This window comes from Lutjanus erythropterus, chromosome 14, assembly GCF_056507025.1.
Source record: "Lutjanus erythropterus isolate fLutEry1 chromosome 14, fLutEry1.hap2, whole genome shotgun sequence".
Lineage (NCBI taxonomy): Eukaryota > Metazoa > Chordata > Actinopteri > Lutjaniformes > Lutjanidae > Lutjanus > Lutjanus erythropterus.
The window spans coordinates 33,277,195-33,304,325 of record NC_139330.1 but is presented as its reverse complement, the minus strand read 5'-3'; the positions used below and the strand labels follow the sequence as shown (position 1 = coordinate 33,304,325).

The window sequence follows — 27,131 nt, the reverse complement described above, 5'->3', positions numbered from 1 at the left end:
AACTGCGCAGCCTGTTCGTAATGTACACATCATTATCACAACATCTCCTCTCCTACATGTTCTCGCTCACAGACACTTTGAAGTGAAGATTTGTATACTTACTGTGCCACCAGAAACCCATCGACTTGTCTTTATGTCAGTAGACAATATAATAATACTATAATTATTAACTCTCAGACACATGGTGTGATGTGTTCGAGTTACCTCACCATTAAGAAAAATAAAAATAGGATGTACAGATTATTTTCCTTGCACCATAAATAACCTTACAGACTGCAGATACAGTAATGAAATTTATTGTTCCCATTCAAACACCATGTAATTGCTCACAGCGAGCTCTTACTGTCCCTCTCCCACTCCAGTCCAGTTTTACTGCCTGTAACAGTTGCTTTCTGAATCAGCCATCATCACCAAGGCCCATTGGAGAATTAACTGCGTGGAAATAATGGCTTAATATACACTGAAACAGCCAGGGAAGACAAAGAGACTATTCTTATGGGTTAACATTTACAAAAGGAAGTTGTGTACTTGGACGTTTTACTGGCATCACCAGTGGTAGCGGAGGATTTTGACAAAATAAGAATCCCACCTGAACATTTGCCAAAATTACTCTGGGTAGTTCAGTGTTCACTCTAAAATAACAGTATTACTATTTGTCACAGAATCTTCATTTAACTGTGCTTGAATTGGAAAAAGAACATTTGTGACATTCACATGTAGTGTCAGGATATTTTAAAATTGATATTTTTCTTATTATTATAGAATCAAAAGCCTGGTGGAAGGCAGATAAAGTTTCAGACTCACTGGTAAAGCCAGTGAATTATCTAGTAGCTAAATAGTCAGACACTTTTGTCAGAAGTTAGTGTAGACCAAAAGAGAGCTAAAAGGAGACTGGATGTTGCATTGTCAACAGCTCAGCAGAAAGGGATTTTATAACTGAACTATGAGCAGGATGCACACTTTTACTTTCTCTGGCTGATGTGTTCACATCACAGATGACAAAAGAAAAACACTAAAATGTGAGAGAAGCTCCAGTATGAGACTTTTGTAGGCTGATATAAGGATTTAGTGTGCCGCTGGACTGCAAATTGAACCACCAGATACGATGTGAATGACAAAGTTGGCTACAGCTCTGAAGTTAGCAAATACAATTTGATAGGTGGATGGTGTATCAGGGCTGTGTTGAACTTTTCAAATCTGGATCAGGATCCACACATTATTACTAATGTTGTGTTACTGTTTATGGTTGAAAGATCAAACTTCACCCCTTACACCACCCCTATGATGTAAAAATGACCAAAATGGCATGGATTGAAACCAAAAGAATAATTTCCATGATCTCCTCATAGACTTTTTTGTGCATATTTTATTAGGTTCTTTTCAAACTTCCCAACATACAATACCTGTTGTACAAATTCCCAGTGTTGATTCAGGGAAAGAGACTTCAGTATGTTTGCCAGAGTCCCCTTTAGATCATCTGAAATTGACCCAAAGAGCACATCCCTGCCACATCCCTTCACTCAATCTCTCTCACTGCGGGTCTGTCTGCCATCAGAGTCCTGGCCTATCCTTGATCCAGATGAGAGTCAGCAGGAGCACAGGCAGAGAGCGGCTTCACCACTGATTAATGGGACAGCACTTAAAGGGCCTCCCAGAGGTCAGGGAGAGTGAGAGTCAGAACATAGAGACCAACAGAAGAACAGCTTGGTCCTCAGAGCTTTCAACCTGAATCGCAGATTTACATTTTTTCAGGTCCCTTAACTGAAAACAACTCATTCATCTCACTCAGATTCGCTCTTTACCTCCTCATTAATTGGATAGAGTGGGTGGGTATTTATGGTATGTGAGTTTCTGCTTGGTTGTGATGGATCAACACAAATGTGGAGAAAGGGCAAAGTGATTGAGTAGACTATAACTTGTGTTGTAATGGAGCTCAAATGTACTTCTTCAGTACTTTGGACTAAGCAGTTGAATGTGGGATTTTTTTGGTTTTGTTATCTGCTGTAATGGTGATTCTTGATCAGAGTATAAGTTCTTTGAATATGATACCATGTGGAATGGAGAGCTGGACATCATGCAACATGGCGGTCATGTCTCAGGAGATGAGCTGCTTGTACACTAACCAGAAGTTTGACAACATAGGGAAGATACAGAACCCCAAGTTGCCCCTGTTTGTATGTTTGTGAACTGGTGAATGTGACACGTAGTTGTAAGACACTTTGAATGGTCGATTGACCAGAAAAGCGTTACATAAAATGCAGTCCATTTAACATCAATTAGGGGAAAAAAAACTCACAAGATAATGCATGAGGGCAAGGTAAATACATAATAATGCTCCAAATAATGTCCTTTTACATTTAAACGATAGTTTACTCTTGATCTTCTCATTTAGGAAAGCACATTTGTTTGAGAGCTCTCTTCAATTTTAATAAGGGTAGTGTGGAGCTTTTGAACAGCAAAAACACACTTCAGCTGAAGTACGTGGATTCAAGTATGTCTCTTCAATTCTGTCCAGTTATACTAAATCAGCAGGGGAGGGGATGAAAAAAAAATCAGTGGTGTGTGGTGGAAAAATTGCAGCAGAGCCCACTTTTGGAGAAATGCAAGCAGATGTCGTGTCGCGGTGGCCAGTCATGTAAGCTGGCCCCACAGTCAGCATGAAATATCTTTTTTTGGTCATACTAAGCTGACGACTTTAAATGTTACAGACGTTTGGAAGCCTACAGTCAGATGGTGTGTGGATTGTGAGAGAAGAATCGGTATCACATCATCAATGATGTGCTTGTGATCTTTACATTTTTAACATTTAACAAGATATCTAAGGATTTTGAGTTGGATCGTCTATTAGTACAACTTTTTGGATCAAAATGCTGATCTGTCATGAACATATAAGCAATTAAAACATCCCTGCTCAATGAATTTATTAACAAAGAAAATAGTTGTTATTATCACAAGCTCTCAAACAGCAACAGTTTGGTCAAATTTGTTGGCATTTTGAGTGACAGTTACTGCCTGCATGGCATGGTTTGTTACTCATGAACTGAAAATGTCCACTTACGAGGCTGTGAATACCACAAGAGGTGGGTGTTCATATGAACTCTTCTCGTGAATATCATTTGAAGTCAGCAAATCATCAGGACAAGTTGTAACTTTGGATGCGTTGTTTATGTTAAGTGCTTCCAAAATGGCCAGCCTCAGGATAGATGATGTGTCATGAAAGCACTCTGTTGTAAGGTGTTGCTTTCATTGTGTTCACCCCAAGGGGACAATATTATGACCTTAATACTACAAAAAAAATGCTACCTTTTCAGCACAAATCCCTTTAGCACTAATGGAGCATAACTGAAAAAGTCTTGTAGCCTCAAAAGACACAGACCTTTTTACTCCTGCAAGCCACACTTAATATTTTAACAGTGCTTCCACTGCTTCCATTTTGATTATAGGTTTTCTTCAACTGTTATGTTCCTTATGACACTTAAATAACTGTTTTCTTGCTTCCTCACAGAAGGCAGCGGGGTGTATGTGTATACACATGCATATACTCATATGTACTCACAAAATGACAAACATTGATCTAAGCATATACTGTAGGCCCATGCATATTAATGTCCTCTCTCTCTGACTTGAAAATGTACGCTCTGTGAGCAACTCAAAATTTATACAAGTAATATGAATCTGCAGACACACAGAGAGCTTTTTTATTTGTACATTTAACATGGATTCAGCAGAGTAGTGGGACCAACTGAGAGTCATGGTGGCACCAGTTGCACTTAATATCCAATCCCATCAGGACCTGAACTATATAAACTTTTAATGCTTCCTTTTAAAATGAGATGAAACATTAAAGTATGTCTGCTTTCATCTCGTTTCTGAATAGGTCATGACAAACTCAAAATCTCACTGACAGGACATATGAGTAGTTATCCATGGCTGGATGCATTATGATTTTGGGTTGTTTGTCCGCCTGTATGCACGTCTGTCTGTCTCTACCATTCTTGTGAATGCAGTGTCTCGAGAACACCTTTATGGAATTTCTTCAAACTTGGCAAAAATGTCCACTTGGACTCAAAGATGACCTAATCAGATTTTAATGGTCAAAAGTCATGATCACTGTGAACTCACAAACATTTTTGGTCATAACTGAAGAATTAATATACTAATTATGACAAAATTTCACACAAATCAAATAGCATAAACTGAAGTGATGACATTTTATATCCAAAATTTCAGCTTCACTGTGACATCATAATGTTCAGCTCTCTATCAGTCCTCTGTTCTTCTCTGTATGAATAGCCTCTAAGTGAAGACAGCATTTTTCTCACTGAAGATTATTCACTGGAGTCAGTCATCTTCTATTTTGCCAAAAAAAATTACACTGAATACCCTTTTATTAAATTCCTTCAAAGTCTTCATTAGTCTGGAGAGCCATGGATGTAAACAACTACATCCAACAAGACTGGTTTTTGCAGGCAAGCGACCATGAGGCACTCATTCTATTTTTATATATTTTTTGTGTGCCAATTCTCTGAGCAATGTTGTGCAAAGAGTGCTCTGGATAAATAAACTACATGACCAAGCTGACAGCCATAATTCTTGGAAAACTTGTGTGATCTGGTCAACTTCATTCACTAGAGACACAAAAGTAAGGTTCTTCTAGTACCGATATCTGTACTGGAAAATACCACTGGTACAATATCCCATGTGCCATTTCTTCCCCCTATGATGGCATAGTCATGTTGTATTGCATTAGTTCCCTGTATGCAGGATTTAACCTGAGCTAGGCCATACAACCGTGAACTGTGGAGTTTGACAGTTAAACTGGGGTTAGGGTTCGGTGATGAGCTGAAGCCATGGTCCCAACACTATATAAACCCCCACACAAACGACACCACCCGGTCAGTTACAAACTTAACCTTCAACATCTCTCTCAGTCCAAATCAGGCCAGCAGTTCACGTCAGCTCACTTCAGTTCCAACAACCCGACACAGAAGAAAAAAACAATACCATCCTATCACTATCCTCTATCCAAGAGCTTTATTGGACATGTCCAGACATGTTTGAGCCACCAGACCCAGAGTGCTTCAGGTTGTTTTCAGGCGTAGTGGTGTTTGACACTGAGACAGCAGAGTGGACACGCCTCTGGTGTTTCAGAGCAGAGAAAACTGATCATATTTTCATGATTTTGAAACCTAATTTAACATACTTGATGATTTTGTTTTTAATCATTCAAATTTGTCTAGGTGGTTAATAAAACATTTCTGTACTGTGACAAACTCAAAACACACATTTATTGCTGCTTTTCACAATCTTTAACCAAGTTTTTTTCTTTTCTGAAGTCTCATATTTTCAGGAGGAGTAAACGACGAATGACAAAAGAGGTACCTTTTTTCTTTTACTTAACAGCATCATGTGTTCATCACTCCAAACTCACAAACATTCCTCATCACAGTCTTCATCATCATTTACCACATTAGTATAGTTTCCACTCCCGGGCCAGATAATGCCGTGCTGCCAAATGGCTCACTCATCATGAACACGTTACATCGTTTGGTGAATAATTGTATACAGCGAGTTCCAGCGTGGCAGCAGAAAAAGTGAACATTAACAGAGTGCCTCTGCTGGCCTGAACCTCTGCAACTTTCCTCACAAATCTAGGAGGGAGTAATGGGAAAACCTTCTCTGTCTCAAGAGAACGCTGAGTTGTTGTCCTTTAACAGTGTTTTCACCTGCAGTTTCTTCATTGGCTCCTGGCCAACAGTAGACACAGGAGCAAATGAGTAACAGTGAAGATCTGATGCAGGAAACTGCATGAAAACAGATGGTTTAACTGTCTTGTTCTCTTTCTTCAGCTTTACAGTAGGGAGAATGAGACTTCATTTATTTGCACATAATGTGATTATAGCCAATAACCAGAGCAAGGCATCACACCAATGAGGATGTTTACATGAGTTGCTTGTTGGCACATTCCATTCATTTACCCGTTTTTCATGCTACAGAGCAAAGTGTAACTAATGCCTAAAGAGGCCCACATCACATCACATTGTATGGCAATGTCAGAGATTCCCTCCAGTATTCATCCTCAAAAGCTAATGATGCTAATGAGGTATAACCTTGTGGTGTAGTACAGGGCTGCAGCAAGGGTGGGATCCCATGGGACATGACACAAATGTTGGAAGAGTGAGATATACCTATATTTATTGTGCCTTGCATGGTCAGCAGAGGATGAGGAGGACACTGTTACCTTTGGACTCAATCGTGTGTAAATATGTGTTTGAGCAAGATGGCAAGGTGTTGATGACGTACTTACTTAATTCAGAATTAAAATCTTATGTTTTACCACTATGTGAAGAATTTGAAACTTTCCAGATTTTGCACACCCTCTGTCATAATTTTAGTACATAAAGAAAAGAAAGAAAACATGGCACACGAATGTATGGTGATATGAAACAGTGGCTTTAACACATCTGTAAAGGTCACTCGTTCCTGTTTTCTGTAAGGGAGAAGAATAATTTTCATTTGGTAGTTGCAGAATTTTCTGAGCTTTCATTTAGCAGCAACTTTGATGTGTGTTGCATTGGGCTGCAACAATTAATCAAAGAATCTGCTATTAAGTGATTATTTAATTAATCACCAACTATTTTAATAGTCAATTAATAGTTTTGAGTAATTTTTTAAGAAAGAAAAGTCACAAGCTCTGTTTGAACAGTAGCTTCTTAAATGTGAATATTTTCTTGTTTCTTTCCGAGGATGTCATCTTGGACTTTGGGAAACACTGATCGCCTTTTTTTTTTTTTTTTTTTCCATTTTCTGACATTTCATGGATTGTGCAGCTAATTTATTGATCAATAAAAATATTTACAAATTAATCAATAATGAAAGTAATCATTATAAGAAAGGCTTGAAAAATAGGTCCAAAAATACTGGAGCACAAAGACATGTGTCCAATCTGTTTTTTGAGTGACAAGATTTTGAGAGGATTAGTTAATTGATTTATCAAGAAACTAATTGACAGATTAGTCAACAATGAAAATAAATGTTAGTTTCATCCCTGGTTTTGCAAAATGTGGTTAAAAAGTGATGCCTTGTCATCGCTGGATCAGGCCCAGTTCAGACCAAAGATTCACAGCAAGACAAGCACTGTTTTAGGACGTTGCAGGGAGACGTTGCAGCGGTGTTCACTGGTTCGTTTCAAGCTAGCTGATGTCATCACCTGCGACTGAGCTCATCAAGGCGCCAGTTTCAACAGCCAATCCGCTCATGGCAAAGTCAATTAATTGTCGGTAATGACAGAGTTTTGGACAGAGGGAAGAGAGGACCACCTCCTCAATTTGTTTGTGGAACAGTACCGGCCACATGCAGGTAGAATCAGGCGCTGTGCAGTGGTCTGGGGGTGTTTATTTGTGCTGAGAATGTAACGGCTGTGAAACAATCAGAAAATAACTTTGTGTCTCTGATTGACCGGCTGTCTGCTACCAGCACTCACTCGCCTGATTGCCCTCAGCTGTGTCTCTTAGTTGTTTCTTGATTTGTGAAAGTTTGGTGAGAGTTGTTTGTGTACGTCTTGTTTCTTCATAGTGCACCTTTTACAAACTATATATATATTGAAATATGACAGTACTGTTGTTTTAATCTGTGTAGGTTTAATGACAGACATCACAAGGCTAGGGTTAGGGAAAGATCATGGTTTGGGTTAAATGGTCACTCTCACAAGATCTTTCGCAGGTCTGGGGTTTCCTTCTAGAATCAACCGTGTCTTTGTTGTCTTTCTGATGCTACAAATTATATCCAGCTACACAAAACCCTGAACAGCAGGCAGTTAGAACTGAAGCACAGAGAGTTGTTGTGAAGTAGGTGATACATTGTCTTGTCTAGTTGTCTTGGTATCGAATGGCAGGTTTTGCAGCCCAGTGCAAGTAGTTGCAAGTTTCAAATAGTCTCGCTTGTATTTCTGCATTATTTGATTGTTGGTGTGTGAAAGCAGACTTGCTGTGCAAGTCTGTCGATTTCCTCTGCTAAAAGCTTCTGTTTGCACCATGCTGACTAGAGGGTATTTTGGAAAAGTAGAAAGCAGAGCTTTGGTCTGCTTTGTTGCAGTTGTTGTCACAGACTCTTGATGTCTCTGGAGGAGTACAATCTAGCTGTAGCCTGTTCCTCCCTCCCACAGGGAGGTTAGAGCTGAGGTTGAGCCACAGGGCAGTGCTCCTGGAAATTTGTTGGGATTCACTTCCATGTTCAAGGACACTTGAGCAGATAACTCAGGGTCGAAGTGTAAAATTATTATTACAGGGTCGCTTGTATGACCACATGCCCACACTGCTCCCAGCAGTGTGGAGTCATGACTGGAATTACTTCTTCCTGTACAACTGCACTTAGAAAAATTGTCCTTACCAATTACAACTTGATAAATGTAATATAGATGAGGCTGCGCTGTCCAAGTGGAACACTGTATATTTAAGGCACTGAAAACCCAAATCCACAATAGCCTTGTTACTATAATATAATTTAGGGTCTTATTAGGGCTGGACGATGTAATGATTATATTCGAGTATGAATTAATGTGCAATAAAGCTGATGACTATATAGTCCTATTCCAGTTTTCATTGTTTCCACTGTTATCGGGCAGTAAAGAGGACGGCTCAGCCAGTAACACAGTCTAATTCAAATCTATTACTGAAGCAAAAATACTAATACCCCACATTGAAAATACTCCACTACAAGTAAAAGTTTTGCATTTTAAACATGACTAAAGTAATAGTATGTCAGTATTATAGCAAAATGTAGGATTGCACATTGGGCAGTGAAATGATTCTTGTCATAATATCTGATGTTTTAGGATTAATCTTACAGCTGCATTAATGTGTATGTTGTATTTTACTGCTGTAGATATTTAAGGTTGAACTCATTTAGCTACTTCATATCCTGTTGGGGAGCACAATGTACAGTAAAGTACAGAGTACAATATACAGCATTGCAATTTGTATTATTTGAGATTTTATAGTGTGTTATTTTACAGAAACTGTGTACATGGAAAAGCCTTTTCGCCCAGCTCTAGCTCTCATGCATGTAATAGTAAGAATCAGTAATTAGTTGTTATCCAAATGTGAAATATTGTCATTTAAGTTTTTGTTCATGTTCATTATCAGGCTTGAAGTGGGTGTGATTATGCTCTGACATTTATCAGGAAAATTATGCAATTAAATTCATGGACCAGTCAGTTGTCACACAGGTGCAACAAAACCTCTCTGCTCCCACTTAATCTACTTATTGAAGTCTTTTTGCTGGTCTACTGCTGCCTGAGTCCACAGGAAGTAGTAGGTAGTAGCAGAATTTGTTGTAGACCTAAAGTGTTACGACACTAACGTCACTTTATAACACAGACTAACCAATAGAGGCAGCAGAAATGTCCAGTGCTGTCTGACTGTAAGGTTAAGTGTCGAGTATTCTACTTATAGCATCACTTATGTTGATTTATTTATTTATTTATGATTTTTAGGTTGCTAAACTATGATTTGTCACTGACCTGTCCACAGCAGTACATTGCTTAACTGCCATGTCGGTACTCCTGAGGGAGTGGGTCAAACTGATCTGCCACGCCTGCAGCTGCTTTTTGAACTTGGTTTTCTAATAGTCATGAAAGTTTATTTTCACACAGATTTTTGAGGATGCTTAATGAGATACTCAGCTTTGATGTCATGCATGCGTTTTTTCCTATTTCAAGCCAAATTTCCAGAGGCTTGAAGTTTGCAATTTTTTCTGAGGGAAAGTTTAATTCTCACAGCTTTTCTGGATGATAATTGTGCCATGTGGAATTCATACCCTCATTTTATCCCTGTCTTATTTAAAAAATACCATTTTCAATATCTGATGATTATTATGTTCCTCCCTCTATCTATCAGAAGGTTTTTTCTATGAAAACTCTTATCTTAGAAATGCTCACACTATCAGATTTTATGCTCAAATTATTCAAGACATTCTCCCCGGCTTCTGCTTCATGAGACTGTTGATCTTTGCATAATTACTGTCATCAAATGGGGGAGATAAGTGTTAGTTTGTCCCACGCCAGTGTTAGTGTTGAGTCTAGTTAAACAAGTTGAGCCTGATGCACTGACAGGTCAATATAATCTGCAAATAATAGTTTATCACAGATATATCAGCGTTTATCTTTATCTTTCAAGTTTCATATAATCTGCATCTATCTGTTTCTTATTAATTAGGTAGTTATATTCCTAGTGAGGAGTATTTTTTAAATGTGACTGATTATTACATGAGAAGAAGTGTTCTTTGTCCTGCTTCCTTCTTTATTAAATGCTTCCGATCTTCTTGTCAATTGTCTTGTTCAAAATAAGTATGTTGTCAAAATCAGTGGAATAATTTAGGTGTGATGACTCCCTCTTAAACTGACTGTTCGTATTTCATCCATGTAACACCCAGGCAGGGTGTTGCATGGTAAAGTGGGATCTTATCTGATGGGTGTGACATTTGTAGGCAGTGACCCAGCAGTGATGCAGCAGCCGATTTCATCATCCATCCATCCAGACTCCAGCACCATTCAATTTTTCTCACAGATAATGGACTGTCGGCAGGCTGGAACATGCAAACTGGCACAACACGAACACACACGAGCAAATAAACTGCTGCTCCTCTTACTCTCTGCACACAGTTGTTTTCTTTTCCGTCTCCATCCGTTTTGCTCTCTCATTTTTCTGCCTCTCTTCTTGTCTCTCTGTCCTTTAACCTCTTTCAGTCATTCCTCCAGCTCTCCGTCGGCCTCCGCTCAGCCTCTCGTGAAGCCTCGTCTCTCCCAGCCAGCCACGTCTGTCTGCTCAGCAGATGAGCTCCTAATGATTTATTGACGATGGTGTGGCTTCTCTTTTAAAGGGGAGACATTGCCGCTGTCCCAGAAAATCTTTATCTGAATTTTTAGCTTTTATGATTTTGATATTAGAGTTTTGTGGCGCTGTCAACAGAAGTGCTGTGCAAGGTGGAGTCAATCTGCCATTTCCACTGATGTACTGTGTTAACTCTACAGTACGACTTAAAGCCCCTTTTTTCATTCTTCTGTTCTCACTGTTCTCCTGTATCCTTGTCCTCCAAATCACAGAGAGTGTATTTAGATGAATCAGTCATTGGCGGAGTTATTCCAAAAGAATGACTGTGGCTGTTTCAATTTGCTCTAAGAAAAACAAACGTGCGTGCGTGTGTGGAGGATTAACTTCTGCAGCTGTTATATTTGCTTTACACAAGCTACTTGAGCCAAATACTTGAGGGTTCATCTTCAAAAATGGTGGAAATAAAACCTATGTAACTGTAGGACCCTGACTTTTACTAAATATGTGTATATTTTGCTCTAACATTGTTATTTTACCAATATTACTAATCATAAAAGAGTTCTGAGTGTTTTTATCTGGAATGGCCATAATGGTCATACTGAGCACATTAGAAACACAATCATTTCATTCCTGCCTAGCCACTGTTTTTCTAGTTGTGTGTTTACGCTCTTGCAAACAGAGCTAAAACCAAGGAGAGACGAAAGCTTTGAAATGTATCAGAACAAAATGACAAGCAAGAGGGAGAATGACTGCGACAGTGACTTTAGCCACGCTTCAGAGCCTCAGTGATGCTGAGTCTGATGGAGGAGCAGGTTCATATCCTAATACATTCAAATACTGTGCAGATTTCTTTTACATGTGTCCATTTACCAAAAAAAGATGAGGGTACACCAATATTATCAGTGGGCTATTCTAAAAAGATAGATGATATCTAAAATGATAGATGTAATCATTTCCAAATTTCAGAACATGTTTTTATCTAAAGAAGAATTCTGCTTAAGATGATATGTTGGTGAACTTCATTCTCTTGGCACTAGGTGCTTCATGTAAACTAATGAAGTACTGAAGATGAGTATTTTGTTTGACAATTTTTCATTTTTTTAGGATTATGAGGACAAAATATGACAACAGATATTCAAACTTGTTATAAAAACCTTCAAACTTAAATATGACATAACAAAAATGGCAACTGGTGAATTATAATTTGTTATTCTTCAAATTCTACCAAGAAACAGTCTGCTTGCTGTAAATCTCACTATCTTCTCTGCATCTTTCTTTGTCCCCAGTCTTGATTCACATTATCTCATGTCTCATTTACTTTCCCCACACGCTCCCTCTATCATGTCATCTCTCTCACACACACACACGTTTCATCTTGTTTACTTTCTCCACACTCTCCAATTACGGTTTATCGCTGTAACTTATCACTACTCATCTGTGTCTTTGCACTTCTTTCTAGCTCTTTCTTCCTCACTCTGTCACACATGCACACACTCCAGCTCCATTATGCACTTTCTTCACATTTTCTATCGCTACTTCTTCTCTGCTTCCTGACATTATTTTTAAAACATCCACTGAGTCACTGATGACTCCACGTTTTGACCTTTTTTTCTCTGCTTTTTAAAGTAGAGCATGTTTACGGCGCCCACCACGCCCACTCCTCTGCCTGGCCCGTGAGCCACCTCCTCAGGTCAGCCTCGTCCCCAAGGACTAGTCATGAGTCAGAATCGCTTCATTTGCTAGAGTACCTAAATATGTCGAGGGATTTGTTGGACTGAAATTGATGCAAGAATATACTGACAATCACATCTCTGAGCATGTTGGCTTTATTTGTTTTGGTAAAAATTATTACATATTTTTGAGGCTTTTCTCTCCCAGTTTGAGATGGACAGTTGTGGTCTTGGTCACTGCTGACTCCCACTGTTGGGTAAGATGCAGAAGGAAGACCTCATTCAGGGCTCATCAAGCAACATGTAGACAAGAGATGCATCGATTACAATTATCTTGGTGTATTCTGATTTTTTTTTTTTTTTTAACGGTCTGGCCTGCCAATTCCAATTCTGGCAGATTCCATTAACGTTTCTTTAATGTAAAACTAAATTGGATGTTAAAATTAAAAGTCACTATGAAATGACCAAAAGTGCTCCAGGCTACAGCCAGGCCTTATTATATGATTGTATTAAGTTACCAGATTGGGCTCAATCTTGTGAGACCTCATATATCATTATACCACATTTATATGATCTTGTGTGAAAGCAGATGTAAACAAACTGGAGACAGACATGGTGCACCAGGTTGTTGTGTTAAAGCTTTGCATTGAGTGAAACAGATAAGAAAAAGATCAAATGTTTGGGGAGATGTGTCAGCACAGGTTGTTTATTCTTCAGTCAGGACAGGAGGTTAGATTTTAAGTGTCAGGCTGTAAGCAGCAGTCTGCTGCTGGCTAACATTAGCATGAAAGCTGAAGCTGAGCTAGAAAAGTCCTTGTAGACTGTTTGTCTTCTCTATATCCTGTTTTTACAATCTATTGCTAACATCACCTTCATGCAAGCATGTGTCTGAGTGTGTGCGGCTGTGACCAGCACTGCTGTGGCTGCGAAGTTACTGTCTGTGTTGCTGCATGACATGGCTATCATGTGGAACATATTTGACCTGTATAGAATCACATATGTGCTGCTGACTGGCCACTCGTGGTGAAAGCTGTCCATTCCTAACGTAGGCTAATTGCTAATGTAGCAATATGGACATGATCCCTCGCTAGCTTACCAACATTTTAACAATCAGGGCTAGTGCATTGTCACCTTTGTCTGTGCCACATCCAACCATGCTGCAGTGCATTTCCATTACCAGTTGTAATGCACCAAGTCGCACCCAAGATGGACCATCTCCAGAGTATGGCCAAAGTACACCCAACCCGTCTCCAAGCGGGTTGCAGCAATGTCTAGACAACACCCCTTATTCCCTCCAAACAGGCATGTTTTACAAGACTCAACTTGTGTGCTGGAGACCAGAGTTTTAAAAGTCTGTGTGTTCAGCTCTCAGTACTTATGTAGTTTCTAAGTCTGTGGTTTGAAGTTTAGTTTCTTGGCTGCGCCCCCGTTGGTACTTTTCTTTATTAATTTATTTTAGTGTTTCATGTTTGCTTTCAGCTGTCTAGAAGTTTTGTTAACTTACTGTCAATGAAAACCCAGTATTTCCTGATTTCCCTTTTAAATAACAAAATAAGGTGAACTGAAATGTGTTAATCCACCTTTTTACAGCTGCTCGACTCAAGACAAGTGTGTCAACAGTTAAAGACACACCTTCAAGCAGGTAGCCCTGTTTTAATGGAGATTTTAAACCCCCGACGAGCCGAGTCAAACTAAGTCACATGTGTAAAGAAAAGGGGCTAATACACTCTTGGTGGGAGACTGTCATATATATCACTGGGTATGCCCAAAGGTGCAACAAGGGTCAAATGGGCAATCAACACTAAAAAGGAATGGCATTTCTTGATTCTGAATTTGACAAGCTACTAAAATGAACAGATTAGAGGTAGACGAAAAGTGAATTCTTAATGGCAGACACAGTAACTATAGTTTTGAGAGTGAAAAGGCTGATTAATTAGTGTTACCCCCTGGGCTGTTATTTCCCCTCGATTAAAAACAGTGAGGTATCAGAGACCAGATCCACCAATATTATAGAAGCCAATTAATTAGTTTGGTCAAACTCGTGATCTGATCCAGGAATCTGTATAAAGCCAGACAAACTAACTGGAAACCTAAAAAAGAAGGAGGATGCCAACGTTTTAACCACACTCATTTTAATCTTGTGTTTAGCAAGCCTGTTTTTTTTTGTTTTGTTTTTTTTTTTCGTGAATAGTAGTGTAAAAAAAAATTGGGGAAAGTTTTGTGCTACATCTTTACATAGTCAGTCCGGGTGAAGCAGAGAAGAAAACTGAGTTAATGCAGTTTGAGGCCCCACAGCAACATCCAGGAAATCTGAAGGTTGAATAATAATAAGGGTGCAGAATGTTTATGCCTTAAATGAAACCACACTAGAGGTTTACTGAAGTGAAAGTGGGTGCCATCAAAAGCTTCATTTGTCAGAGAAAGATTGTCCTTCACCAATACATTGCAGTGAAGTGTTGCATTGAAACACAAAACTCAAACCTTTCAACAAATCATTCTTTATACTTTTTGATAGCTGCAAAGTGAATGAAGTATACAGTTTTTTTAATGCTCACTGTTATAGGTGGAATAATAGAGCAGAGCAAGAAGCATTTGAACTATCTGAGCTGAAGGTTTCTCCTATGAAAACTTGAAAATATTTGTGACAAATGGAAAGGCCCAAATTTACAAATTTCATGCAGTCATTCTCCATGTCCTCATGCCATCACCATCATGTCATTTAACTCATCACCTCTCAAATAGCATAGCTTCACTTGAAAAAAAAACTACCTGCAAGCGAGCTGGCTGTCCCTGACATGCCTGGGGTATAAAAAGGAAGAAAAAAAACATAACATATTTTAAACCAACTAAAAAGATTTCCTTTCTTCCTGAAAGCCAGCAGCTTCCTTCCAAAATTGTCCCTTGCAGGAACTGAAGAAAACCTCATGGACACTCATATTTGTTTTCTTTGTTCATTCTTAATGAAAGGTTTTCTCCACATGGTTGACAACAGTGTTTGTCACTGACATCAGAATCTTCTTTCAAAGTGGAAAACTGAGGATTAATTGGGTGTTTCTGAGGCACCCGGACAATATATTTTGACTGGTAGGACTTGAGCTTGTCAGCGCTTGCAGACACTCTGGCAGGTAAATAACCCTAAATTGGAGCTTGTTTTCCCTCCTTGGAAATTATTCCGGCTGGTAAAATGGTAAAAGTGGAATTGACTTGTGACTGCGGCCGGTGCACAAAGTGTCTGAATGTTTTTCTCCTGACGTCTACCTTGCATTAATGACGGCTCCATCTCGTCCACAGCGTCCTGTCATTATGAAACGTTTTGTGGTTGTTTTTAGCTACTTGCATCTTTCTAACCTCTCTGCTCGTCGGCCTCTTACTAATCCTCTGGTACGGATGACTCAGTACACTCTGTTTTAACACTTCTGTGTGTGTTTCTGCTTGTTTGTGTGTCTTCATTTTGTGCGTCCCCCTCCCCTGTGTGTGTGTGTGTGTGTGTGTCGATAGGACGAGGTGGAGGCAGAGAACAGAAGGAACACGAGGACCAAGCTGACGCCAAAGCTGACCCCACACCAAGAGGAGGTGATAACCAGACAGAAATGCACGCGCGCACACACACACGACAAACACAAGCAGACGTGCAGACACATGCATAACCATGAACATGTGCTCTGATGCATCATACATGTATTAACATAAATAATTTAACACTTCAGTTTAGCAAAACCCGTGTTTGGAGAATATAGATTGTGCAGTAGGTCACTGCAAACTTGCTGTCGTCATATTCTTACATATTCTTGCATAAGGAGGTCATTTATTTTGCATGAGGTATTTTGTTTGGCTGTCATTCTGATTCATGATAGAGATTTTCATTGCAAAATATCGAGTACTGATACTCGGCACTATTAGATATACGGTTGCTCCAAAATTGAACCAATAAGTAGGGCTCCATGATATGATAAAGTAATTCATATTGCAATTATTTTGACTGAAATTTTATCGCACATTTTTCCTTCTTCAAAAAATTGCAGTTTGGTTTTGTGATTTGAATGTTGCACTTGGCTGTATTGCAGTTTCAACAATAATGCAATTAACTGTTCAGCCCTGCCAAAAAGTAGTTGTCTAAAAACTGGTAGATGTTTATAAAGGACAGTTTAGAGAAATTTCATTCATCTTAGATTTCATTTAATGGTCAGTGGTTTGGATAATAAGTTGGTTAAAGGGATAGATCACTCAAAAATGAAAATTCAGTCATTTTCTACTCACCCCCATGTCGATTAAAGGTCAGGTTTAGTTTTTTTAGTCCACAAAACACTGCTGGAGTTTCACAGAAATAAAGTGTTGTAGAATCTCCAAACAATGGAAGTGAATAGTGACCAGTTTTCAAACATAAAGAACATTTTGGGTGAACCATCCCTTTAAAATGTCTAAAAATGCTAGACTTATGTTATGTAAATAAATATTTTGCTGAGTTACTGTACTGACATTATCCCAAATGTTTCCAACAATGGGCCTCATGCATGAATTGTTCGTAAACACAGATATCATCAATACTGTTGTACTTCCTGTTCCCTAGATGTACCAGTCAAAAGTTTGAAAACACTTCTCATTCAGCGTTTTTTTTTTTTAATTCTTTTATTATTGCAAAAGTGTGCAGACCTGTCATTAATGCAAAATGTGGCAAAAATCTAAAAATATCAGAGAGCAAAAAACTTTTGCATACTTCCAGGTCGACTGTTGTGCAGGAGAAGACCATGGGTCCACAATAAAAAGCAAAAAGGCTCTCGTACACTGTCTTCTGTACTTGCAATCAAAGTTTTAATGACATTGTTGTGTAGTCTGCTTATCACATTTGTTGCTTGTTACATAATATATTTCATAGTTTTGTCTCCATCTACAATGTAGAAAAAAATAAAAAATAAAGAAAAAACAGTAAATGAAGAAATGTGCTCAAACATTTGACTCGTACTGTGAGCCAGTACACACAAAAGCCAACTTGTTCTTTTTATCATGAAATGCCATGAAGAAAAAGCAGTTTTAACCTACTTTACAAAACTGTGATGTAAATATTTATCCATTTCTTAATTTTACATGTTTGCAAGATGATTACCGTAATTTCTGGACTATACAGCGCACCTGATTATAAGCCTCATCCAGTACATTTTTAAAGGAAAAACCATTTTGTACATACATAAGCCGCACCTGTCTATAAGCCGCATGTGCCCACATTGAAACATGAGATATTTACAAAGAAAGACGGTACACAGAAAGAGTTTTCAAAGTTTTAATAATATACCTTAGCTTTTCTTTCCAAACAGTGCCTGTGACGCGGCAGTAACACAGCAGCAATACGGTAGTAACACAGCACTAAAAGGGCTGGTTAAAAAAACATACCGGTAAAAGTCACTGAGACGCGGCAGTAACATAGCAGCAACACGGTAGCACAGCGAAGTTACATTAAACTTGCGTCTTCCTCGACACATATATTCCACCTGTCTCACTCTTACCTTTTCTGCTCGAGCGCCCCTGGCGGCCGTTAGAAAAAATGCATAAATTAGCCGCATCATTACATAAGCCGCAGGGTTGAAAGCGTGTGACAAAAGTCGCGGCTTATAGTCCGGAAATTACGGTAGGTCAGTGAGACTGATTCTTCAAAACCCATGTGCCATTCTGGAGCCTTAGATCAGAGACAAAACCATCTCATCCACCTCACTGCAGTGTTTCCTGGCTTTCTAGAGAGAGTTTGATGACAGGTCTGACATGTCACAGTCCACTGTTCAACCTGTATTAAGGCTGGATTACTCCTAAATGGCCACACACACACAGACGAGCTTTGTGCTTCCTCAAGTTCTTCAGTTGACACTGCAGTTGATTCAGTTTACATGTAGCACTGCTCAGCAGACCAGATAAATCCATTGTACTCGTGTGTGTATGAAGGCACCATTTCCACATCTGTCGCTCTTCCTCAAAAGGTAAAAATCCATTCAATAAACATCTAAATAAGATGTGACGTGCAGAATCTTGAACATGGTGGCCCGCTGGCCAGCAGAGTGAGGCAGCGCTCAGCCTCGCTGCACCTGCTGCACCCTGGCAGAAAAACTTCTCCAGTGATGCTCCAATGCACTCATCCATTTCCATCCATTTTTTGCTGTGGCATTTTATTTCCTTTTCCTTTCTGTTATTCTTTTTTCTGAGTTTAATGTCACCTGTCAAATGTCAGTGGCTTGTTGGTTTTTGGTTTAGACACACGTCTGTTGCCCTTCTATGGATTTAATGGGATGTTTCCCCACACTATAAAAACTTTGTGGCACATGCATCTTATTTAGGATCAAATGTGATTCACCACCATGCTTACGTGGATAAGAACAGACTTGGCAGTCGGTGCACGTTTCATTAATCCCACACAGCCTTATTAAAGAACAGATGTAAGAGAAAAGTAAGAAAACAATCATGCATGAGGCCCATTGTTCAAACCTAGAGAAATCTGTAATTTATTCAAGGTAACGGGGTGTTTCCTTCCAGCTGTTGCTGTAACTTCTGGGAAAACACAGGTTACATTGTATATGTCAGAGTGTTTGTGCTATAAACCAGTTTTTTCCTGACTACATTTACACTGTACACGCTGACAGACTAACCATGGTGCACTGTCATCTCTGATCAGGTCTCTTCCCCGGCGGGTCGCCATGACTCCCAGAGCAGCCTTCGCAGCAGAAAGGAAGGAACGCTGCAGAAGATCGGAGACTTCCTGCAGAGCTCCCCTACGCTGCTCGGCACTAAAGGTTAGTGTGTCAGTGTGTGACTCCTCACTGTGGGAGATGGTGGTTGATGACTGGTTACATGTCTAAAGGAATTATGAGAGCGACGAGGCTGAATATGATGAAGCAGCAAAATGATACATCTTTTTTTGTATTTTGAAAAGCACTATATAAGTATAATGAATTATTATTATTATTATTATTATCATCCAGGGAGGGCTGAGAGTTTTGGCATTGTTTGGGTTGTGGTGCAAAAACGCTACTTTTAAAATGGTACCAGAGCCTAAAGAGCCTAAAGGTTGACAACATTAAAGAATAGTGTTTTTCATTGCCAAGGTAACTTTTTTACTTGACAATGAATAATATATTGACCATTAACAGTTTAAGTTCCTTAAATATGTAAATAGAAACAAAACAATTTAATTTTCATAATGGTAAATACTAGCTAAGTTGTTTTTTCATTCAAGTTTTTTATGCAAGGTCCCAACTTTTTTGGGATTGGGAATGTATTTTTAAACCAACAGGTGACCAATTAAAGTGACATTAAAACAAGTGTGGTGCACGCTGCCCTTTTCATCTCTGTGAGCACTTGAGCTGCTGCATTTTAAACAATCTGCGATTTATCTAAAGGTGTCTTGGGGGGGGGGGGCACAACTGTGAGCAGTGCGGTAATCAAGCCTATTAATGATGAAAGTCTGCATCAGTCCGTCAGAATCTGCCCTTTACAGAAATTGCTTTACTGATGCAATATTTGAGAGATACTAAAAATCAGTTTGGTGGTATTTAAAACGGGCTTCAATATTCCAATCATGATCAAAAACACCAAGGTTACTTTGCTCTGGTTTTCATGGCCAGCCAGCCCACACACACATTCATAAACGCACCAAGGCTTTCATATATACACAGTATATCCTCCCTGCTGCATTTTGATGCATTTTGTTCATTCACGTCCAGTCATTCACTGATAGTGTCTGGGAGGCAATTGCATGATCCAGATGGGTTTTTCAGGATTTTTTAAATTTCACAGTTGAAAACCTGTTTGCAGAAACACAACGTAGGACTCACAAGGACAAACCTCTGAGGTCCTGCCAGAGTCATTTGGTGGGGGATAACGCAGGTTTGACAAAGCAACCAGGCAAGGGCAGCGAGTCTGGGACACTAATGATGGCTTAGAGGAGGAAGTTAAGACAGTGAACATATTGGACTCAACTGGAGCCATCTCTGTGTTTTTTATCCTTGGGGACCTGCAGTTTCGCTCGGTCAATTAATTGTCGCCCCGGGGTTCCAACGCAAGGGTGCTGTCGTCTGCCGCCATCTGATTCTCCCTCCCTCCATCTCTCCTCCTCTTCTCTGGTTCCTCCTCCCACCCCTCCATCCTTCATCTCTCACCTTCATGCCTCTTTTATCTTTGTTATTTTACTTCCGTCAACAACCTCATTCTTCCATTTTTTTCTCTCCATCACTCATTCCTTCTCTCCCTCCACTGTCCTTTCCCTCCTCCATCCCTTTTATCACCCATATCTTTTCCTTTCCCCTCCTCCCTGTCCCATATTTTTCTCTCCCTCCTATCCTCCTTTCTTTCCTGTACCCTGCAGTCTTCTATGATTGTTCCCTTTTCTTTTTTTTTAACCTGAACAGTAAATTACAGCCATGATGATGTCGGCTCTACAGCTTTAGGAAAAATGTGTCATTGATTAAAGGGCTAAACTGACATTTTTAGAGTTAGCAATTTCCCTGAAAAGACCTAAAACAGCAATGAATTTATCCTGCTGGCAAGTTGTCTGTGGATCAGTCTCACAGTTTACTCAATGACTTGTTTACTTGAGCACAATTGTTGTGATTATTCATTGATTTTAGGGACAAAATATTTTCATTGTACTTTCGCGTTTAAATTCGCAGAGAAACTGTGTAAACAAAATAAGACTGGTCCTTATTCATTGTGCATCTTCTAGAAGCAAAATCTAAATAAAATTGTAGGGTGGCAGCAATGGATTATTTTAGTAATCATGTGATCTACTGATTATTATTGTGACCAGTTATTTTCCATCGGTTAATCCAAGTAATCGGATGAGGAATACTTTTGCTTTACTAAACAAAAAAGAAAATAAATCACTCAAAATGAACAACTAACCAGTTCCCTTTTTATAATAGTAAAAAAAAAACATTATATAATACAGTATACTACTAATACTGTACTATATTATCAGGGCTCAATAGTAAGGATTGCCTAATTGTCTGACAAGGCACGTGGTAAAAAAGAATTCAATTATTAAAATATTTCAATAACCAATAATTTTTCATGCAAAATGGCAGAAAATAGTGTGTTTTCAGCCTCTCAGATAAGGAGATTTACCACTTTTCTTCATCTATTATCATATTAAACTGAATGTCTGGTTTGAACTGACAAATTGAGACAAAAACTGGAATGGACATTTTTCACTATTTTCTGACCTTGTATAGACGTTGAGGCTGAGATTAAACATGACAATTAATTTTATTTTCTTGTTATTTGATAACCGTGACTTCAGGGCTGACTGGGCAAAAGAAAAAGATTATAATGTTAAACCCTGATGATAGTATACTGTAATACATACAATAATTATACACTATACAGTATAATAATACTACAAGCTTTTGTCTTGCTCAGTTTCCTGCCAGAAGCAGTAGCTGTGTGTCAGAGGGAAAGCAGGTATAACTGGAGCTGCAATAAATTTAAATAGAATCTGCAATCAGACTGTGTTCCACTGCACCACTACTGTGCTGCACACGTGGATTAAACAAAGCCTCACTGCAAATTCTTTGCATGGAAGATTTTTAGTAATCAAGTTACTCATGCTTCAACAGAAATGATTTCAGCCCTGCAAAGTTACACCAACACTTTCTACCTAAAGTTAGATCAACAGGGTCTACTTTAACTTTTTGGTTGATGGTGCACTGTACAGATTAGATGTTAGATTATGTGATGTTATTCTTCTTGGCCTTCATGCATTCATCTGACTGCAGTTTGTGGTGTTTTTTCAGGTAGTTGAACAAGTAAGTTGTGTACACTCTTTGCATATGATTTGTTCTTGCTTATCACTTGCCCTGAATTTTGAAATGGGACTCATTTACAAAATGTTCTTGGATTTATACTTGATGTTAATCCTCAGACCAGCAGTGTGCTTACCTCCAATTAATAAATGATACTGAGCATAAAATCTTGTTTGACCAAGTTCTAAGAAGCCCATATGTACCATACACACCTGTGATCTTTAAATCTCAAATTAACTTTAGTTTTACTGCACCTGCCTTAAATCAGTGACTTGTCTTCATATAATGCAGCACAAATGAGGGTTTAATTTGGAAAAGCCATGAACCAAAAGAGGAAAGCAAACTTGAGGTCACGGTGGTGGTCGAGGTGATTGAAGCCAGACGCATCTTATCTGGTGGACTAAACAGTAGATTGACAAACAAAACCAAAGTATGATATCATAAATAACTCTGTACAGTTGGTTTTCTGTCAGACTTAAAATCAAAATTGATCCTAAGTCTGTTTTATAAATGAGGTCCCATGATTTTTTCCTTTAAACTTAATTATGAAAGGCTTTCTGACAGAAAGCATTGAAAGCTAACTTCTCCTTGCAGTGCGACTGCAGGGTGGCTGTCTGTTGTTGATTTGATCTGCAGCATTTAGTTTCCTGCGAGCGTAGCGCACATTTTAAACGTCAATATCTCAGTCAGTCATGTCCGTTTAATTGTGGGAAGCCAAAGTCGTGATCCAGATTAATATTGGGTTAATTGCACAGCCCTAGTTAATTATACAAATGCTATAAATCTACAGTTGAGATGATTCATTCATAGTCAAATTGATACATGGAGCACATTTAATGATATAAAATGGTTCACCAACTTTAAGTTAATCAATTAAAAAATCCATCTCTCCAGTCAGCATGTTCCTCTTGTCTAAAATTGTCTCAGCAGCCAAGAAGATGATGAGTCTGGTGAGCGGTCGGGGTGATGCAGACTCAGCAGCCTCCTCTTCCTCCTCTTCATCCCTCAGTCTGAGAGCCAAGAAGAACAAAAAGAAACTCTACAGACCTGAAATCTCCTCCCCGATGGACATGCCCTCACACCCAGTAAGTATCTTTATACCAACACGTGCGGTCATCATCAAGACTACGCAATACTTTTTCTTTTTGGTTCACACAACATATCTAAAACAGAGTACAGAAAACTTTGATCAACGAGTGTCAAGAAAGGAAATATTCAGGGCACCCTGGTAGCTCAGTTGGTAGAGTGTCATGTATCAAGGCTGAGTCCTCCTCAGCAGCCATGGGTTTGACTCCTGCTTGTAGATCTGTTCTGCAGGTCATTCCCCTGCTCTTTCTCCCCCTTTCCTGTCCTCACTTCAGCTGTCCTTTCAGATTAAAAGCATACAAATCCCCTCAAAATTAAAAGTAAAGGAAATATTCTCATAGAGTTGGGGATTAGTTGAAATTTTCAAGCCGGCTACTATCAGCCCATCAACCGGCAGATGTTGGCATATTCGTTTCTCCAGCTGATGACGTGTGTGTGAGGCAAGTTTGCTACATCACATACTTTCATTATGTCCAATTAACGAAACAAACTCACCAAGTGTCAAGAAATGAAACATTCTCATACCTTTTTTTTCCTTATTAAACAGACAGATGCAAGCATCAGATGCAAAGTTTCTCTCTTTTACTGAACTAAGATGAGCTTAAGTGGCTCATTAACCCAACTGGGGGGAAAAAAGTAAAAATCACTCAAACCATCTTTTCGTCTTTCCACTGTTCCAACAATCTCAGGTTCTGTTTGGGTTGAACTAAATTCCTAATTCACCAAGTTAGATGTGAAAAGAGTCTGGCTGTAGCGATCGGCTGAAACAAACGGGAGTGGCTGACTGCAGGACTAAACAACTTAAACCAGCTCTGTGGTGAAGAAAATCACTGTCTGCTCAGTCTGTTCATCTCCAAAACTCTGTACCCACTCTGCATGTTGGACCGCGAGATCTCTCCTCAGAGCTGACGAAGCAGCAGAGAGGCTGCTCTCCACTGTAGAGACAATGACAATAACACAGCAGAGCTCTCCACCTCCCCTTCATATTCTCATACACACAGGAGACTGTATGTATTAATTAATGAAGTTAACTTTTTTAAATAAAAAGCCTGAGGACCACTTTATTTAGGCTTCATCTTGTATTTCAGGGACACTGGAGCAAGAGGCTGAAACTTGAGCCCCCTTTTCTATAAAATCTATCAAGAATCAAATCAAGAATCAAAAAGATTTCTACTGCTAAGGACTATAACTGTGTAATAAGTATGAAAAATACTCAAGTGGATGACGAAGTCCAGACTGCAGCTTTATAGCTGTCATGTTGATTCCTCCATCCACTTGAGTTTGAATGGTTTTAGAGCTGTATTTTTTATACTTAAAGTCCTTGGTGTAGACGGACCTTTATGTATTCATATTTATATGACATGAAAGAATTTTCAGCTTAGATGACCAAACACTGTTCAGTGTGGTCACTTCTCAGTAGAATATTTACAGCCAGCAGAAATGTCCTTCAGCAGAACCCATTACAATATCATGAACCTGTCTGAGAAGTTCATGACTAAAATGAAAACTGAGTTCCACTGACTGAACCTTGACTAAAACGACAGACCAAAATTTCTCTTTAACTAACTACAAACAAGCGACTAAGACTAAAACTAAATTTAAAATTGATAACCCACCGATGACACCCTTGGAAATTCAAAACGAACTGAGAGACTGCAGACTACTGGGTGTCTGACCCTCCAGTCTCAGAACTCATCGGCTATCGTCTGACAGTAATTTAGCCTCTGGGAGTAGCGGCCAGTGTTTCGGGGCGTTTGGTGCAGCCAGGAGAGATTTCCAGGTGACAGATATCCAGGCCAAGGCTTCCTCTGTATAAATACATGTCTGCATATGAATGCAGATAAGTTTTAAATAAGCTAAATCATCATCAGATGATAGCCAATACATTCCCCCTCATTTGCTTTTCAGTTCTGCATGCCACCAAAGCCCGCTCAAGTGTGATTGGTCAATACTACATGGCCAATAAACAGATGAGAAAGGACCAGAGGACTTCAGATAGCTAAATCTTGTCCCTTGCCGACAGATTCTGCATAATTACAACCCTACAGTAGAACATAAATACACATTTTTTAACAATGTGTTCTTTCTGTTCTTGTTTTAGATCATCAGCAGAGAGCCAGAGGAGAAAGAGAGTGACCACCAGATCATTAAGAGACGCCTGCGCACCAGGATGGCTAAATAATCAGCCTTTATATAGTACTGTACATCTTTATGTAGGACTGTATGTCTTATTTTTTTTTTTTTGTTTAACTTTGTCTTAAGAAATGAAGGGAGCATTTAGATGCTCACAGGCACAGAACATTTTTCTGTCATGGTGGCTGTAAAGTCCCAAAACACAGAAAAGTGCCTTCTAAGAAATCTTATTTAATATGAAATCCTCACTATTTAATTCCCTTAAATTGTTTTTTAGAGTAGAATAAAGTCACTAATATACAGCTAGTTACAGGGCGAGTCAGCAGTTAAATTAATACTTTAACACTGTCACCATTAATGACTGATTTAGTGCACAGGCTGTATCAATCTAGTCCTCTAAAGGCCTTCACACAGCAACATGAGCAAATAGCACAAAATTGCAAATATTTTTAGGGGCGACCTTCAACCTGCCACACTATTTCCCACATTGAGCACAACACGATTTTGTGAAGAAATTATTAAGGTTCTACAAATTGAAGAAAAAGAATAAAAAAATGACACACTCAGGAACATCCAATATTGAAAAGTAGAGGAGAGCATGGAGAGTTTCACTGCTCAGTTCAGGATGTATTTCAGAATGGCACCAAGTTTGAGTAAGCAGAGGAGCTGCAGTTCCAGTTGTGCACGGTGCACTTTTGGTTCATATTCTTTGAGAGGAGCGGTGTCGCCTGGTTGGAGGTTTAGACAAAGAGGTTTTAAGCAGGCTGACCATCGACCTTCATTCTTCCTCACCACACGTTGTCTCTGAAATCTTTCTCTGTAGATTTTATTCCCCATTCTATAACATAAAACAAAGTTCTGTGAAACTAGCGTCCCGCCATGTTGGATGTTTTGGCTGTGATGTCGTCAACAATGTGCAGGTTGATTGGACAGATGTGTTCATGTTGGGAGCAAAACATCAGAAAAACCGTCCTCAGTCTAAAAAATTTAAAGCTTCAATGTAAGATTAATTCTGTTGTTGATGTGAAAGCTTGTTTCAGCTGGATACAAGTTTGAGAAATATGATTAACATACAAACAACAAAAAAACATGTCTGCTGTTTAAGGCCTGAACTATTTACAAGAGAGAAAATCAAAATGTTTCCCAAAATGCTGACCTGGTTATATAAGTTTATTATTTTTTTGATAGTATAAAGATAACTTTTTTCTCACTTTTTTTTTACGTTTGACTGATGCTTTGTTTTTGATTTTTTTTTTTTCTTTTTTTCACATTTATGATCAAATAACTCCCGAGTCACTGCATACATTTGAAATAGTAAGCACTCTACATTTGTATATCTTTTCAGGACACTTTATAGACTTTTTCTACTTTGAAGTGCAATTTTTCTTGAAATGCCTGGACTGTGCTGGAGTTTGGTTGGTATTTTTTTTGTCTTATTTGTGTATTTTTGTTTTACGAGTAAGCTGCAACAGTTGACAATGTACGAGTTAGAAAAAAAGAAACACTGACATTTTTCAACCCTCTGTAATGTCATCCTGTTTTATAAAAGGCAGGGACGGAAACATCTTTTCTAGTGAACTGCCAGCTTTCCGATTTATTTTCTAAAAGTGATCTCAACAAAGCTGCTAACAGAGCGT

At 38.9% G+C, this 27,131-nt stretch overlaps 1 protein-coding gene across 1 annotated transcript in view; it reads left to right on the top strand.

Moving 5' to 3' along the window:
- Positions 1–26,090, top strand: part of kif20ba (kinesin family member 20Ba) — an 83,021-nt gene extending 56,931 nt beyond the window's left edge. The window contains exons 31-35 of the mRNA XM_084736075.1: positions 5,337–5,378; positions 15,998–16,072; positions 19,152–19,269; positions 23,206–23,360; positions 25,463–26,090. Coding sequence (XP_084592201.1) covers positions 5,337–5,378; positions 15,998–16,072; positions 19,152–19,269; positions 23,206–23,360; positions 25,463–25,543 — 471 coding nt within the window. The 3' untranslated portion in view covers positions 25,544–26,090. The remainder of the gene's footprint in view (positions 1–5,336; positions 5,379–15,997; positions 16,073–19,151; positions 19,270–23,205; positions 23,361–25,462) is intronic.
- Positions 26,091–27,131: the final 1,041 nt, after the last annotated feature.